This window comes from Apium graveolens, chromosome 7, assembly GCF_009905375.1.
Source record: "Apium graveolens cultivar Ventura chromosome 7, ASM990537v1, whole genome shotgun sequence".
Lineage (NCBI taxonomy): Eukaryota > Viridiplantae > Streptophyta > Magnoliopsida > Apiales > Apiaceae > Apium > Apium graveolens.
The window spans coordinates 71747343-71767478 of record NC_133653.1 but is presented as its reverse complement, the minus strand read 5'-3'; the positions used below and the strand labels follow the sequence as shown (position 1 = coordinate 71767478).

The following is a 20136-nucleotide window of genomic DNA, read 5'->3' as shown; positions in this document are numbered from 1 at the left end:
ATTTATTTGTCTTGTAACCGTTGGAAGCTAGTGTTTGTTTTACTTATTTGTCTTGTTCCCGTTGGAAGTTATTATATGTCTTGCATTATATTCATTTTTACCTTCTATTTAAACTACCTGTACCAGTTCTTTCAAATCAATTCCGTATGGATGAAACACATACATTAGACACTTTTTTTGATGAATTTATTGATGAGTTTTGTTCTGATGATACTGAAGACAATCGTCGTCTCGAGCTATATCATGAAAGACATGGACAAAGCTCAAGGTTCATGCCTCGGAAAAGTATATTCCGAGATCGTGAAGCAGGTCACTGACGTCTAGAAAATGATTACTTTTCATCGAATCCAGTTTATCCCGATCATATTTTTCGACAAAGATTTCGTATGGGAAGGCATGTTTTTCTACGTATTGTGGATGCCCTTTCAAATGTCGATCCCTACTTTCAACAACGGGTGGATGCGGCGGGAAGAAAAGACCTATCCCCTTTACAAAAATGCATTGCAGCCGTTCGTATGTTGGCGTATGGAGTTTCAGCTGACGCTGTTGATGATTACGTTCGTATTGGAGAGAGTATTGCGGTTGAATGTTTAAAAAAATTTGTTTCTGATGTCATTATGTTATTCAAAGGTGAATACTTGCGAAAGCCGAACTCTAATGACGTACAACGTCTACTACAGATGGGTGGGGCTCGTGGCTTTCCTGGTATGATGGGTAGTATTGATTGCATGCACTGGTAATGGAAAAATTATCCTAAAGCATGGAAGGGAATGTTCATGAGTGGTCACAACGGAGTAGCAACTATTTTACTAGCTTCATCTGATCTATGGATATGGCATGCTTTTTTCGGAGTTGCTGAATCAAATAATGACATAAATGTTTTAGATCGATCACCAGTATTTGATGATGTGCTACAAGGTCGTACTCCAGAGGTAAATTATACTATCAATGGCAATAATTATAGTATGGGATATTACCTAACAGATGGAATATATCCTGAATGGGCAACATTCGTCAAAAAAATACCACGTCCACAAAGTGGAAAAAGAAAATTATTTTCAAAATATCAAGAAAGTCAGCGAAAAGATGTCGAACGGGCATTTGGTGTGTTACAATCTCGTTTCGCGATTGTACGTGGTCCTGCACGCTTTTGGGACAAAGGAGATCTTTGAAGAATTATGAGAGCATACATCATAATATCATAATACATAATATGATAGTTGAAGACAATAGGGACACATACGCCACTCAATTTGGTCCCTTACCAATTTATGATGATGCAACAAATGGTTTATCTAATCTAGATTTAGGCGAGGAACCCTTTTTACCTTATGAGACGTAAATTCAAAATACTATATAGATGCGTGATAAAAGGGCACATCGTCAGTTGCAAAATGATTTGGTTGAGCATATCTCGCAGTTTCACAATAATCGTTAAATTTTTCATATTATAATATTTTTAATTTAATGCTTTCTCGTTTGATGTTTTTAATGTAATATTTTGTTTTAAATTATTTTTTAATATTATGATGTATTTTAATTATGGAACATATTTTTATTTTGATAATATTTTTAAAATTATAATTATTTAATTTAATTATTAAAATTAAACATTATTCATCAAACTAAAATTAAATTATGAAATAACATTTCATATTATATAATACAATAAACTTAAAGGTCCAAAAGTGGATATCATTGGACCAAGCGGGCCATTTGCTTCTCTTGTCCATTTCAATTCACGTGGCATACAGGTGGTTGGGAGATAAAGTGGGAAACGTCATAATCATTGTGAGGGCTCTTATACCATGAATCTGATTTGACATTAATAAGATCGATGACACTCCAATCCTACTTGAAGTAATCACTGTACCTGCCAGTATTATAAGTCGTAAACTTGCTTCTCCGATATCTTAAAAACCAATTTATATATATCTAGTCTGTATCAGTCGTTAAATAAATTAGCAATTATTTTGGTAATGGATGCAAATTTAAGTTGCTTATCTTTTGTGGTCTGTGCATTTATACCTTCAAAATTTCATTTTCCGAATGTTATATCTTTTATTTATTTTCTAGAAATTCATAGGTGTTGTTTTTAAAATTCCCTTACATTGTTTTAAATGGAAAAAAGTGTGTTCTAATTAAGTTTATGGATGACAACGAGAGTAGCAATTCTTGTGAAAATAGTTATCCCCAACGTTAATGTAGAATTATAAAATCATCCTGATATAATTGAGAGATTAAAGGATGATGAGCGTTATCGTTGCTGACATCAAAATTATATAATTATATTTTCAAATTTTTCATAAAATAACCTTAAATACATTAAATAAAATAATCCTTATTAAAAGTGAAATCTTTTTTTGACGAAATTTTACCTAAGTTCGTTTAAACCCTACTTTTATTTCATCTCTAGATTTATATTTTATCTAAAATTCTATATTTACTAATAAAAAAATATAATTGTTGGAATTCGGATGTAATTGCAATTATTTTTAACCCGGCTGAATTGCTCAAATTACGTAATTTTATAGTTTAATAAAATAATTATTTGATATTTTTCATTTTCATTTTTATCTTTAAATTAGAAATCAATGTTATGTTATTATTTCTTTATGATATCATATATAAAATGTAGCACAATGATTGCATTATTTTTATTAATTTTTTGGGGATGTACTTCACACATGTTATTATCTAGTATAATTATCATTTAGATTTGTAGTTTTAAAAATTATGAACTTGAACTTATATAACATCTAATATATATATATATACACATTAATTATATAGTTAGATAATTGAACTTGAATTCGTGAAATCAAATAAGTTAAATTAAAGAAATCAATTTGAATAATTCTATAATTGTAGGTAATTGATCCCGAATTTTAAGTGAAACTAATTAAAATACAATATATATATATATATATATATTCTCTTTCTATATATAGTAATACTAATACTTTTAAAAGCATGCGCGTATGCATGCATACCATAGAGGTTTCTTTTTTTAATAAACAATATAGATTTGGGTCGAATAAAAATTTACTTACAAGTTTAAGGTAGATCCCAAAACATCAAAACCCCATATAAAATTTATTATGCATTTAAAATTATATAATATATAAGATTTTACAATTCATAACTATATACATGTGCGATATATACCTAAAATGTATAAATAATTTAAATTCAACATCATCTCATGAAATTACTCGCACTACAAGAATAACGGGTAAATACGACCGATTAAAAATCGGTTGTATTTAGTTAAATTCGACCGTTTTCGGTCGTATTTAACTAAATACGACCAGTTTTTGGACCGGTCGCATTCGCTCGAGTCATATTTAGTAAATCGGTCGTATTTAGTATACGCGCGGCTAAATTCGACCGCTTAAATGCGACCGAAAGCGGTCGAATTTGTTTTTCACCTAAAATTTGAAAATCCCGCCCAAAAATTTGAATTTTTTAAAAAAAATAAAAAGTCCGCCTAAACTATAAATTCGACCGTATATGGTTAAAAATGTTGTTCTAAATTCGACCAAATGCGGTCGAATTTACGAGCACCAGATTTGAAAAAAAAAATCTCGCCGGAAAATTCTCAGATTCCGACGAGCTTCAAAAAATCCGGCAACCATTCTGATAGCTCTGATATTGCCAAAAATGAGATTTTTTCGGTTCAATTTCACACAATAAATCATTTCCAAAATCTAAAACTAACATCACCAACAATACAATCCATTTTCCGATCAAAATGACAATTTTCCGGCCAAACTCGAAATAATGTAAAACTCGGCCAAATTCAACACTCAATATCACAAAACAAAGTCAATAACCTATACAATCAATTATCAATAATTATATTAACATATAACCCAATCAAGAACACAACAAATGATTCAAAAATAATACCAAATCACAAATATCAAGTTTTCAATTCGAAATTTTCACATATATACTCCTACAATTTTCCTAAATTCAAACCCACAATCAAAAATGATATAAAAACACAAAATTTTGAGGACCCGTTTAATATTTTGTTCAAGAAAATAAAGATAAAAGATGGGTGTTGGGGGCGGATGTTTGTCCGAATAGAAAATAAAAAGAGGTGGTCGGAGAAAAAGGGGGTGGATATTGAATTTTAGTTTTTTTTAAAAAGTAAAATCAGCCGTTGGATTATAGTTTAGTGATTGAATTTGGCACGTTGGATCTAAATCACGCGGATCGCTGACATGGACATGCTAAATATGACCGCAATCGGTTGAATTTAGGAGTGTCAGTTTATAAATTCATATATTACGTATTTTCTGTTATAAAATTAAAATCCGAATAATTTCTCTAAAAATATATTGTAATTTGTTAATCTTTTTCTTAAAATATTATAATTTTATAATTTATTTTAACAACTCGTTTTTTTATTAAAAATTAAAATTATGATTTTGATCAATTTTATGATAAATTCCATTAACAAGAGTGTGCGGTGAAATTTATAATAATGTTTATTTATACTTTATTTGTAAAAATAATCGAGATCTAATGATTAAAATATATTTATTTTTTATATTTTTTTATCATATTACTAAAATATATAGATCTTAATATCTATAATGTTGGATCATTCATAAACATATTTAAAAAAATAAAACATCATTATGGGACTAAACACTAGTAAAAAGTACGGGTCAAACTACTACTTGCCTGTTAAAATATCAAACCAAATACATTTATTTTATCCTAATTTTTTTATCATATCACTAAAATATATAAATATTGAAATCTGTAAGATTAGATCATTCATAAACACTTTTTAAAAAATCAAAACATCGGTATGAGACTATCACTAGTAAGAAGTATTGGTCAACTCCTAGTTGACTGTTAAAATATCAAATCAAATGCATTTATTTTTTTCTAAAAATTTTATCATATCACTACAATATTTAAATATTGACATTTTTAAGGTTGGATCATTCATAAACATTTTTTTAAAAAATCGAAACATCGATATTGGACTAAAACTAGTAAGAAGTACTGGTCAACTACTAGTTGACTGTTAAAATATCAAATAAAATGCATTTAGTTTTTTCTAAATTTTTTATTATATCACTAAAATATATATATCTTGACATCCTTACGGTTGGATCATTCATAAACATTTTTTAAAAAATCGAAACAGCGGTACGGGACTAAACACTAGTAAGAATAACTAACCTACTAGTAGACTCTTAAAATAGCAAACCAAATACATTTATTTTTTTTCTAAAAATTTTATCTATCACTAAAATATATAGATCTTGACATCCTTACGGTTGGATCATTCATAAACATTTTTAAAAAAATTGAAACATCGGTACAGGACTAAACACCTGTAAGAATAACTAGTCAAACTACTAGTAGAATACTGTTAAAATAGCAAACCAAATACATTTATTTTTTTTCTAAATTTTTTATCATATTACTAAAATATATGGATCTTGACATCCTTACGGTTGGATCATTCATAAACATTTTTTAAAAAATCGAAATATCAGTACGGGACTAAACACTAGTAAGAATAACTGGTCAAACTACTAGTTGACTGTTAAAATATCAAATCAAATTCATTTATTTTTTTCTAAATTTTTTATTATATCACTAAAATATATATATCTTGACATCCTTATGGTTGGATCATTCATAAACATTTTTTTAAAAATTGAAACATCGGTACGGGACTAAACACATTTAAGAATAACTAGTCAAACTACTAGTAGAGTACTGTTAAAATAGCAAATCAAATTCATTTATTTTTTTCTAAATTTTTTATTATATCACTAAAATATATATATCTTGACATCCTTATGGTTGGATCATTTATAAACATTTTTTTAAAAATTGAAACATCGGTACGGGACTAAACACATTTAAGAATAACTAGTCAAACTACTAGTAGAGTACTGTTAAAATAGCAAACCAAATACATTTATTTTTTTCTAAAATTTTTATCATATCACTAAAATATATAGATCTTGACATCCTTATGGTTGGATCATTGATAAACATTTTTTAAAAAATCGAAATATCAGTATGGGACTAAACACTAGTAAGAATAACTGGTCAAACTACTAGTTGACTGTTAAAATATCAAATCAAATTCATTTATTTTTTTCTAAATTTTTTATTATATCACTAAAATATATATATATCTTGACATCCTTATGGTTGGATCATTCATAAACAATTTTTAAAAAATCGAAATATCGGTACTGGACTAAACACTAGTAAGAATAACTGGTCAAACTACTAGTTGACTGTTAAAATATCAAATCAAATTCATTTATTTTTTTCTAAATTTTGTATTATATCAATAAAATATATATATCTTGACATTCTTACAGTTGGATCATTCATAAATATTTTTTAAAAAATCGAAATATCGTTACTGGACTAAATACTAGTAAGAATAACTGCTCAAACTAGTAGTTGACTATTAAAATAGCAAACCAAATACATTTATTTTTTTTCTAAAATTTTTATGATATCACTAAAATATATATATCTTGACATCCTTACGGTTGGATCATTCATAAACATATTTTAAAAAATTGAACATCAGTATGTGACTAAATACAAGTAAGAAGTATTGGTCAAACTACTTGTTGACTGTTAAAATAACAAACCAAATATTTTTTTTTCTAAATTTTTTATCATATCACTAAAATATATAGATCTTGACATCTTTACGGTTGGATCATTCATAAACATTTTTTTAAAAATTGAACATCTGTATGTGATAAATACTAGTAAGAAGTACTGGTGAAACTACTAGTTGATTATTAAAATAGTAAACCAAATATATTATTTTTTTTCTAAACCTTTATCAGATTACTAAAATATATAAATTTTGATATCTTTAGGTTGGACCATTCATAAATATTTTTCTAAAAAAATCAAAAAATTAGTTTGTGACTAAACACTAGCAAGAAGTAGTGGTCAAACTACTGATTGACTGTTAAAATAGCAAACAAAATAATTTAATTTTTTTCTAAAATGTATATTATATCACTAAAATATATATAAATTTTAATGTTTGTTTCGTGAACAGCTCGGTTCGCAAATAACTTGTACAAAGTTAATAAGTTTCTTAAATAATTTATTTTAAAAAAATTAAATTCTGAAAATAATTAATATTACCGAATGCATTCATAATAGATAAATATAATTGATTTAAAATTACAATTTAAAAAAAACGAAAAATTTCCCCCACTTTTGCAACCAATGTTTTAAAAGTGCTGGAAATTTCCCACCATTTCAAGATATCAAATTCGACCGAAAACAGTTGAATTTAGGAGTGTCAAAAAATTGGTTGGCAGGAAAATTTCCCTCATTTTTTTTGGAAAGGCTAAATTCGGCTAGATGCGGTTGAATTTAGGAGTACCGCTAAATTCAACCGTACACAGTCGAATGTAACATTTCCCCCATTTTTTTGGTAAGGCTAAATTCGACCGAATGCGGTTGAATTTAGGAGTACACGGTCGCATTTGTTGCTAAATTCGACCGCGTAATTACGACCGTAAATAAATACGACCGCATGCGGTTGAATTTAGCCGCACCCCTTAAATTCAACAAAAAGGGGTTGAATTTGACCCCGGTTGTATTTAAACGGTTATATTTAACCTTGTTTTCTTGTAGTGTCGTTATAATGTATTATAAACAAAATATATATATAATATATTAAATTATATGTAATATATTTAAGAATTGTTAGAGATAAACATATATCAAATCACTACAAGCCTGCCAATAATTTATATTATTGATACAAAGTGAACTAAGATTAGGGTAGAAATAATTTAAATTTTTACTTGAAATTCTTAAGAAGTAAATTGTTTTATTTAACTGAAAGGTAGCTGTTTATAACACTTACAAGTAACTCACAGATATGGCTTATTTATCTAGTGTCATGGTGATCTTTTCTAGACTGAGCGTCGGATACCAAAATGATTTTCAAATTATTTCTCAAATAATGTTACTTGACTTTTAATTTGTATAGGCATGTATGTGACATAACATCTTATTATTAGTAACGTTATAAATTATACAGGTATTCTACTCCACAAAGTTATGAAATAATAAATACTCGCAGCGGTTTGGGTATATTTGTAAAAAATATATCCGGAAAAGATAAAATATTAATTTTTAATTTTAATATTTATTTAAATTAAAGTATTTATAAATAATATACAACATATTGTTTCGAAATAATGCTTAATATAAAACTCCAAAATTTAAACTATCAACTTTTGATTTTAATACGTATTTTACTTCTAATAATTTATAAATGACATGCAACATAACTATTTTTTAAATTTTGACTAACATTTTATTATCATTTTAACACTAAAAATATTTAAAATTATCTTTTTAATTATAAAATAGTACTCATTTTCAAAAAAAAAATTAAAATCATTATTCATATTTTAAAAAAAAAACTCTAAAATTGATTATTTTATAAGTTTGATAAAAGTCAAACAAACAATCGAGTAGTTATGATTAAAAAATATCAAAGTCGATCATGATGACGAGTCTGAGTACTTGGCCACAGTAATTTGAGTTAGGGGTGTACACGGTTTGGTCAACCGGACCAATCCAAACCGAACCGACCCTATTTCGGTCGAACCAAACCGATTTTTTTCAACCCGATATATAATTGGGTTGAAAAAATATCAACCCGATTTAATTGGGTTGGATATGGTTTTCGATAATTTTAAACCAATCCAACCTAACCCGATTAAATTATATATGTACATGCTAATAAGTTAATCCAAAATTATGTTTAGGCCGTTTACATAGATTCATATATATCTAACTCTAAATGTAACTTATAACCTCCGTGTTCATAGTTCATTTCGTAACAACAATATATGTTTGATTAGTATTATATTTTTTGCATTAATGATTCATTCCAATATTTAAAGCATAAGCAATATTATTAGTACTTTTGATGTCGAAAATTAGATGCTTAAGACTATTCAATATGGAGGATTGTAATATTGTTTTGAACTATTTTCAGGTGTTTTAAATTTTGAAACCTTATATTTTATTATAATTTTTTATATTAATTTTGTATATTTAATAAACCGATCAAACTGATCCAAACCGAACCAAACCGAAGTATACAAATTGGTTTGGGTTATAAATTTAAACGGTTTGGGTTGGGTTGAAATTTTGAAAACCCGAACTAATTGGGTTGGGTTGCTAAATTCTCCCAACCCGCCCAACCCGATCAGTGTACACCCTTAATTTGAGTTATAAAATACTAGCTAGACATGATATATGTAAAAACGGTCATGTTCCCGGCGACATTATATGCAATCATATAGAACCCTTAGATATGCAATTATATTACTTATAATTTGTTGGATAAATTGGACCTATATGATAATTTGTAAAATTTGTTGAATCTGACATTGTATTTTGATGATATTGACTATATTTGTTATCTATATTTTAAAAATAGTATGCTATTAAAATTTTATGTTGTTATAAATAAAAAATATTATTTTAATATGGTAATAAATAATTAATTTTTTTACATATTTCCTAAGTGGTTTAACAATATAGTCAACTTTATATTTATAAAAAAGAGGAATGTGTTGGCTATATTTATAAATAAGGGGAATGTACCATTGGAGATGAATTTTTTTTTATGTAATCTCTATATTTTCTATTTATAATATGTATTAATGATTTTTAGGTAAGAGTTTTATGTGGTTGTGGATACTCTTAATATATACTATAAATAAAAAATATAGAGATTATGTAAAAAAAATTCATCTCCAATGATACAATCCCCTTATTTACAAATATAGCCAACCTTGATGTTAGCTATATTTGTTGAACGAACTGTAAAAAAATTATAAAAAAAATTATAAAAAAATTCTAATCATTTATTAACATAATGAAGTAATATATTCTATTTATAACAACATAAAATTTTAATAACATATTATTTTAAAAATATAGCTAACTAATATAGTCAATAGTACAATGTCTTACAGGTTCAACAAATTTTACATATTGTGCCTGCATGTCCACTTTAACCAACCAATTATAACCAACACCATTGAAGATGCTCTAATAGGACGGTTAAATTTTATCTAACTCATTGTTGGAAAGTTGTTGACTTTGAATTTATATTTCAAGGGCACAAAATTTTTTTTAAATCTAATCTCTTAAAATAATGATGTAAGGATTGTGGAGTAATGTGTTAGATATATATGACCTATATGATACCAAATTGTTACATGTATATTTGAAAATCATTTTGAATGTTAATGGTAAGTATTTATAATTTTTCTTTCAAAATTATGGTATTTTTTAGGTATTTGAAATTTCTAGAAAAAAAATTAACAATGAAACATGGGTTTAAAAAAATTCAGTCTCCTATAAATTTCAAATTGACGTCAATAACATGATTGATAATGATTATTTTAATAAGTAACTGTTAGAAAATGGAAATTTGAGAACACATGTAATATGTCTTCTTGATTTAATTTCCGGTTAATAACAAGTGGAGGTTGTTTCTTGCTATAAGGAAATAAACTTTCATATTTGGATCTAAGACATTTTCTTAGTGAAATCCATGTAGAAATAAGAGCAAGAATACTTATTTGTATAAGAGTTGTTTCGGGTTTAGCTGAGAAGCATATTATGAAATTTATACAATGTTCAGGACCTGAGACTAGAGATTTAGGGCTTGATGATTTGCTGAAATAAGTTTCTGCAATGTTTAGGGCCTGAGGTTGGAAGCTCAAGATGTGATGGTATGCTGAAAACGTTTGTGGAATGTTCAGGGCCTGATGCTAGATGTTCAGGTCCTGAGGTGCTGAAAAGTTTTGGTTTGTTTACGGCCTGAGGCTTATGCTCAGGGCCTGAACTGGAAGCCAATTGCTAAAACTATATAAACATGTTTTGTATAAATAAATATATTATATATTAATATTTGAGTGAAGATTATTATTATTTTAATAATAATAATAATTAGACTCTTATACAATATATAATAGATCAGATTACATACGTTACTTTTGTAGAGAAGAGCAACAGTTGAAGTGTGTGAAAATCTGAGAGGGAGATAGATTGGGGAAAATCGAAAGAAACCCCAGAACATTATCTCTCTGGCTCTCTCCCACATATACATACATATATTCATTGATTTTCTTGATGAATTGAGGTGCTGATCGTTGTTGAGTCTTCTCGTATCTGTGAACGAATCGTTGTGAGCTATTTTATCTTGCAAGTGATAATGCGGCAACCCATCACAACGTAAGTGGGGCAATAATCTCTTCAAGAACAGTCAAGTCTTCTCGATGGCTTGGCGACTCAGCTGCTTCTTTAATTCTGATAAAGCTTCATAGAGTTAAATGATTTTCTCTAATTTCTTGTCCATTCGGTCTCTAATTATAGATTGTCTGTGCCTTCGTATTTGTTTCGTTACTTGGTTGAATTTGCATGTTTTTGTTAATTTGTTATATATAACTGTTTCATTGTTGCGCGTAGTGTTAATTCTACTTAGAATTATACCTATTAATAACGTTGGTGCACGTTTAATATATAGTTTATTCTATAATTTAATATATAAATTTTAAAAATTCTAAATTTTTACATATTAAATTCCAAGAATTATTACAAAATTGTGATAACATAGAGCAGCACGCGGAAGTATTATTAATAGAAGCTATATTTCCTGTCACCTTTCTATATAGGTGAATGGGATCAGGGGTTGTCAATTTTGCTAAAACAATCTTTAATTTGCATGTTTTGAGGAACATGCCTCTGTAAAGTTATTTTTCTTTAACCGGTTAAATTTTCTGCAGAGAGAAGTCAAAAGTACAGTGATAAAATAATAGTGCAATTTGATATTATTGGAATAGTCATCAGCCATGTGTTATTAAATCTGAAGCCGATGAATCTTCATAGTCCCGTTTCATTTATCTAATATTTAGAGAGAGTGATATTTCACTAGAAATATTTTTATAATGAAAATTAAAATTTAAAATAATTTTTCTTTTAAATTACATCAAAATATAGTACATGCGGTATGCGAATCGATCGTTGAGAGATGGATAAAAATACACTGAAGTCGGATTTAAAAAAACACTATCATTTGACAGAAAAAAACAAATTAAAAACGTAGAGAAAAAGTGAGAGATTATATGTTGGAGAATGTAGATTAATTATGTCTGTATGTAGCGGCCCATTAAATTATATTGATATAAGAATATAAATTAGTTTCTAATTTTTATTTTAAACATTATTTTCATTTGAGCAAATGTCTGTGTAGAGATAATCCATCATGATTTGATATAAGATACTGTATTGTTTTGAATTACATCATTAGCCCAGTATATTTGCCCCAAAATCGATGATTAATTAATAAGATTCTTTCTGATGAAGCAGATGCTAAATTACTGAAAATTCTAAATTTATGTTATATTATATATAGACTATAGTGCAATTTCACACTGTACATATTGGAATACTCATTAGCCATGTTTATAAAATCCGAAGCTGATGAATCTTGCTACTTGCTTGTCCCGTTTAGAGATGCACAAAAGGCCCACTAGGCCGGGCTTTGACCGGGTCTTTAAAAATCCGGGCTTTGACCGGATCGGGCTTTTTGGACTTTGACCGGGCCGGGTTGGAACGGGCTTTCCGGAAATGTCAAAACCCGTTTGGGACCTCGAGACGGGCCTAATCGGGCTTTTTTTCGGGCCGGATCGGATCGGGCCGAGCTTTTTTCTAATTTAAATCGGATTGAGTATTATTAGAGATTCCGAAGAATACATGTGTTAGCAACTAGATCATCATAAAAATGTATTAATTTACATGAAATATTTTATGAAAACATTACTTCGTTGAAAACATTTAAGTTCGGAAAAAAATAAACATGTTTATATAATATATTTTATCATTGTTATGATAACAATGATATCATTGTTATGATAACAATGATATCCAAATATTCATAACAATGATATCCAAATATATATAGTGTACTTATTATATCTTCTTTCATTATTTATGCAACGAAGTATATACATAATATTATTACTCACAAATATGTAAATATATATGTGTTTAAAGTATTATTTATATTTATAGTAAATGTGAATTTATAAATATATAAGAAAATATATTAGAATAATCAGATTATAACCGGGCTTTTTCGGGCTTTTAATCGGGTCGGGCCGGGCCGAAGCCCGGGTTTTTAACCGGGCCGGGCCGGGCTTTGCCTAAAAATATAGGGCCCGTCGAGGCCCGAAGCCCGGGCCGGGACCGGGCCGTGCTTTGACCGGGCCGGGCTTGACCGGGTTTTGACCGGATTGGGCCGGGCCAGATTTTCGGGCCCGGGTTTTTTGTGCATCTCTAGTCCCGGTTCATTATCCAGAGATATCCGTCATGATTTGATTAAGATACTGTATTGTTTTGAATTACCGTCGTGTGGTGTCATTAAATCCCGGAATCGGGTAAAATCGGTCGATCTATCAATTTTAAATTAATTGAAAATCAGGGATTACTCAGAAGTATTAATCGAAGTAAAAATCGGATGTATTATAATATTAAATATAATTTAATATATTATTATAATTATAATTAGTTATTTATTAACAAATATATATTTATTATATTATAATTTCTATATTTATTCATATTTAAATGAATATAATATTTTAATTTTGATAAATAATTATATATATTCCAATAAAGAAAATACGTAAGGATTAATCAGATTTAAAAAATTAAATCTACTGGGTACCTTGCAAAAGATTAATCGGAAATTAATCGATTAAATTGAAAATTTTTAGAATACTGGCGTCATGGACCCATTATATTTAGTCTAAAAATCGATGATTAATCAAGTGTTTTTCACGCATATACATATAATCCTATATGCACGTGCTAATCTGAAAATTGTAAATTAAGCTCGTTAATTGATGTAATTTTTATGTATGAGAAATGGTAGAACTCGAAAATGATTCTCAAATCGTTCTCAAATATCAATCAATCATCAATATACTTATATAAAGGAGAAGACGGGGCGTTTAGATGCGTCTCTCAGATTGTCTCATTCTATTATTCAAATTTTCTCAATTTTTTGAAATAATAAATATCAAATACTACAATTACCTTATATTCTCCTAAATATATTATCATCGTCCGTAATATTCTGAAATCAATTTATCATTATATTCTACTAAAACTTCTACTTTTTATTTAAATCAACTTACCATATGATATTCTCATAAATTTTGTTTTACTACAATTTCTCATGTTTCTCCTAAAATTAACTTACTATATTCAGTTTTTTGACCTCCGAAATATTAAAAATACGGATATCAATAAATATATATCATCATTCATGATATTCTCCTAAAGTTTATACAATGTCTTCCATTAAGATTTTTAAAATCAACTTTGTAATCATAATATTCTCCTAAAACTTCCACTTCTTTAAAATCAACTTTGTAATCATAATAATCTCCTAAAAATTGTACGTTTTATCTAAATAAACTTACCATCTTCATATTTTTCTATTTTTTTTATCGTTGGTAACCCGCAGCCGCTACCCTTCGGGTGCGCACTGGGTAAACCTTACGAGCTCACGCAATAGCTTGCAAACCACATGAACCAAGGTAAACCGCATTAAAGCGACAGGCTCGGGCTCAGGAGACATAATCATAAATTCTCCTCTTATGGGATTCGAACATGTGACCAAGAGAATAATTATCCCCTATTTAACCAACTGAGCCAACCCTTGCGGGCTCTAATTTCTTTTTTATTACCATTTTTCCTATTTTTCTTAAAATCAACTTATCATATTATATTTTCCCTAAAATTTTCTTTTAATTTTTAGCCTATGAAATATTATAAAGACAAGTATCCATAAATATATTTTCTTAATATTTTTTAAAATTGTCATATAAGTATATTACATATTATATATGTTATAGTAAAGGAGAACATGAGGGATGGCGCCTCTCATGTATATTTTATTAATTTTTCAAATTTTTATATTATTAAATAGAAAAAATATTATATTGATTATTGACTAATAAATAATATAATTTTATGATATTATATTTATGAATAACGAGAGAGCTACTCATTGGAGTAAACATGTTTAACGAGAGAACGACTTTTTGAAATTTTTGATTTATTATATTTATTTATTATTCATAATTTCATAATAATAAAGATCATATAAGAAATACAAGAAATAAAAAAAATGAATCATTATTTTAGAAGGCCGCTGCGAAGCGCGGCTTAATAAACTAGTTAATCTATAAGATACATATTTGGTAACATCCCAATAATAAAATGGGACCTCATGTTTACATATATGCGCTCATAAATTAAAACGTGACAAATATCATGTCACTTAATTCGAGAAAAAAATTGAAAACAGATTCGGGATACCTAGCATTACTCTTTGTTGTGCGTACAATTGGTCCAACATTAATAAAAAGTATGATTGTATGAGGCAAATAGAATGAACTAAACTCTTAAAATTTTGTAAATATTTCGTAATGAACCATCGTTATAATCAAACCTAGCAATTCATTCGGGTCATATATTATTGTGTACTCAAACGCTAAATACAAAATCGACTCATTTAGATTTGATGTACTTTCTTAAATGTGTAACTCTATTTTTGTGTTGTGTTTGTTGGGTTTCGAGCACATAAACGCAACGGAAACAGTAACTAAAAACGTGAAAAATCAGAATTTTCGATACCCATCGCAGGATCCATGCGAAAAACATATATTTAATTCATAGATCAGATTGTTTACCTTAAGAAGCTTTACCGATTGGTTGAATAATGGAGATCCAAAGCTTGTTCAATCACCACACATCGCGCTCTCGCGATCTACGCTCTATCGCTATCCACACGAATTCTTGAACTCAAGGATTGGATGTGTACTAGCATAAACCGGTTTCTTCTTACTCTCTCCATCTTCTCTCTTGGTGGCTAGGGTTTTAGTAAAATTCTTGCACACCAAAAAATCAGCCACACAAGAGATATTATATAGAGAGTAGAAAAATGAATTATAACTCTTATTATTAATTCGAAATTCCTATTTGTATTATAATTAAGTCTCACATAATTAACAAATAAATTTCATAACTAATATTAGTAAATTCGAATATCAATATTTATCTAATTAATTAAGTCATACTTAATTAATATTATAAATAATTTGAATTACTTTAATATAATTTAAATCCAATTTAAATTAAATAATCCTTCAAGCATTCTTAGTGTGTGACCCTATAGGTTATTATTACATTGGCAACGAATTTAAAATCGTAAACAATGAGCGGCATCTAGTAATACATCATTGCTACCCAAGTAATAATAATTGAATCGGTGATCGATTAAACCTTTCGTGAATAATGTATAATGTAATATAATCCCTTTAACCATATATTATAGATTAAACTAGAGGCTTGTAATGTGTCATCCTCATCATAGTTTAATCAAAGTTTCCTTGATCAATAAGTAGACTATCATATCAAATCAACATTTGAGCGTGGCCACGCATTTCATAGTCCAGCTCACACAAGAGGCCAATAATATCACTCCTAAAATAGCAGGGTTAAATCCCATCTAGATCATTCATATTTCTCATACGATTCATAATATACCCAATGTCCACTTTTATCATTACCCGGTCAAGGATAACTTTTAATGAAATCAATGTATATTAATTCTTGTATAGAAATATAATGACTTTAGGTCTAAGGACCATTACATCATTATCACTGTAAGAATTACTTATGACACAACAGACATGTAGAATCTCACATTGGGTCTGTCCAGCATCATGTGCATATACAGCTGCCTGTGTTTTTGACTTTAGTATCACTATACCTATGATCAATGAGATGTGATCATCAGTTAACAAACACACCAGTCTTAATGCATTATTATTATCCCTTAATAATAATACTCGACTAGGGACCTTTAGGAATATTGATACTATTCTCATAATCTTATTTCTAAGTCACGTACTTAGAGATATAGAATTGTATATCATATTCGAAGGACATTTATTAATCTAACATTTATATCGCAGTAAATTAAGAATTAATAAATTATAAAGAAAATAATCGATAGAACATAAAACATTAATAATCCTAATGTCTTAAACTAAAACATCATAGTGTTGTCTCTAGGGCACAAACACTAACAATCTCCCACTTGCACTAGAGCCAATCACCCATGTATCTAATACTCATGGAACTAGTATGACCATCGTACTTCTTCTGCAACAAAGTCTTAGTCAGTGCGTCTGCAACACTATCATTACTATGCACTTTACATTTATATCTCCTTAATCATTAATCTCATTAATAAGGCGATATTTCTGAAGGACATGCCTAAACAGTTTCCCTGGTTGTTTCAAAAAAATATCAATATATTCGGCTTCCATAGAATCATCAATGTTCTTAATGTGAAATATTCAAGCTAACATCAATTATATTTAGACAAAACACAAAACAGACATAAACTCATAATCATCCTTGTCTGTCCAAAAATTAGGTTCAGAAACTAGTATCAGTGTAACCCTTTACAATCAGTTCTCTATCTTCTCCACACACCAAAAATAAACTTTAGTCCTCTTTAAGTACTTAAGAATATTCTTGAAAACTATCAAGTGACCCTCACATGGATTAGACTGGTATCTGATCGTCATGCTCAAAGCATACGAAACATCAGGATAAATACATATCACTGTACACATTATAGATCCAATTGCTGACGCATCTAGAACTTTCTCAAACGGCCCTTATCATCTAATGATTTTGGGGGCAATTATCTTTTGAGATCACTATCCCATGAGACATCGAAACATATCCTTTCTTTGTCTCTTGCATCATAAAATGATGTAATACTTTATCAATGTATGTACTCCGACTAGGTCGATTAATCTTTTCAATCTATCTCTATAGATCTTGATCCCTAATATTTAGGTAGCATCGCCTAAGTCTTTCACCGAGAAACTATTTCTCAACCAAATCTTAAAAGCCTGTAGAGAAGGTATGTCATTCCTTATTTGTTATATGTCATCTACATATAATACTAGGAATATCACATGACTCCCACTAATCTTCTTGCAAACACATGGTTCATCTTCATTTTGAATAAAACCAAACTCTTTGACCGTTTCATCAAAATGAATATTCATTCTTCTTGGGGATTGCTTCAATCTATAAATAGATAGAAGCAACTTACAAACTATCTTAGTAAACTTTGGATCGACAAAACCCTCAGGTTGTATCATATATACATCATCTTTAAGGCTCCCATATAAGAAAGCAGTTTTGACATCCATTTGCCAAATCTCATAGTCAAAGTAAGCAACTATTGCTAACAAAATCCTGATGGACTTGACCATAGTAACCGATGAAAAAGTCTCATCATAGTCTATACCATGAATTTGTTTGAAACTTTTTGCCACTAGTCGCGTCTTATAAGTCTGTACTTTACCATCCATGTCAGTTTTCTTCTTGAAAACCCACTTGCACCCTATAGGTTTTACCCCTTCGAGTGGATCAACTAAAGTCAGAACTTTATTTTGATATATTGATTCCATCTCGGATTTCATGGTCTCTAGCCATCTCTTGGAGTTTGAACTGTTCATAGCATCTTGGTAGGTGAGAGGCTTATCATTATCCATAAGCATCACATCACCATTTTGAGTCAAAATAAATTCATAATTTCTCCGGGGCTCATGGTGAATCCTACTAGATCTACGAATAACCTGTGTTTCTTAGACAATATTACTTTCAACATTTTGATGTACATCCTGATCTTATTCCAACTCTGGTTCAATATTATCATGTGGTTCTCGATCTTCATCGAGATGTATTATGCTCCCACTGATTTTCTTAGAAAGTAGTTCTCCCTCAAGAAATACACCATCCCGAGCAACAAACACTTTGTTCTCGGAAGGATTATAAAAACTATAACCTAGTCTCACTTGGGTATCCCATGAAATAACATCTATCTAATTTTGGTCCAAGCTTGTCAGAGGCTAAACATTTTACAAACGCTTCACGTCCCCAAATTTTCATAAATGACATGCTATGACATTTATCACTCTATATCTCATACAGAGTATTTTGAACCGCTTTAGTCGGAACTTGGTTAAGTGTATATGCAGCCGTTTCTAGAGCATATCCCTAGAAATTAAATGGAAGATCCGCTTGACTCATCATCGATCGTACTATATCCAACAAGATACGATTTATCCTCTCATAATCTCTATTCCATTGAGGTGTTCCAGAAGGAGTAAGTTATGATACACTATCACACTCCTTCAAGAAACTTTTGAAATTGAGGTTCAAGTATTGTCCTCCACGATCTGATCGTATACTTTTATACTTTTCCCTTGTTTTTTTTCTACTTCGGCCTAATATTCTTTGAACATTTCAAAAGAATCAGATTTATTCTTCATAAGAACCACATATCTATATATACTAAAATCATCAGTAAATGTTATGAAGTAGTATAAGCCCCCCTGCCATCATACGTATTCGACCACATACATCATTATGTATAAGTCATAATCGTTCGGTGGCCCTTTCACCTGATCAGGTAAAAGAAGCTTTAGTCATTTTGCCAATGAGACAAAGTTCACATCTTTCGTATGATTAAAAATCAAACTTATCCAAGTATTCATCTATATGTAACTCAGAAATGCGTTTCTCATTAATATGACTTAACGACAATGCTAGAGGTAATGTTTGATTTGAGTCAACTTAGAACATATAAATTGTTAACTAATTGTGCAACATTATAAGTCTTATATTGAAATAGAATAAATAACTATTGTTTATTTAATTAAAATGAAAACCTTTCTTGTCCTGACAAGAAATTGACTTAATGTATCCGCTAAAGGCAGGCACGTAATAACAATTTATCAAGTTCTCAATCTCGCCTTATGGGCAACATTAGGTATCGAGTTCCTTCAACTAGAGCAACAACTTTTGCTTCAATTCTAACCCTATACCTGAAACTTGACCATTGCTAGTCTTCTTCTTTAGATCTTCCAAACAAGCTCGACAATTTAACTTCCAATCATCCAG

General features: G+C 29.2%; 2 protein-coding genes across 2 annotated transcripts; both read left to right on the top strand.

The window, feature by feature from the left end:
- Positions 1–146: 146 nt before the first annotated feature.
- On the top strand, positions 147–740 carry LOC141673730 (uncharacterized). The gene is made up of 2 exons (XM_074480473.1): positions 147–309; positions 352–740. The coding sequence occupies exons 1-2, from the start codon at positions 147–149 to the stop codon at positions 738–740; spliced, it is 552 nt and encodes a 183-aa protein (XP_074336574.1).
- A 36-nt stretch (positions 741–776) lies between these two features.
- LOC141673729 (uncharacterized) lies at positions 777–1172 on the top strand. The gene has a single exon (XM_074480471.1). It carries the CDS (start codon positions 777–779, stop codon positions 1170–1172), a length of 396 nt encoding a protein of 131 aa, XP_074336572.1.
- Positions 1173–20136: the final 18964 nt, after the last annotated feature.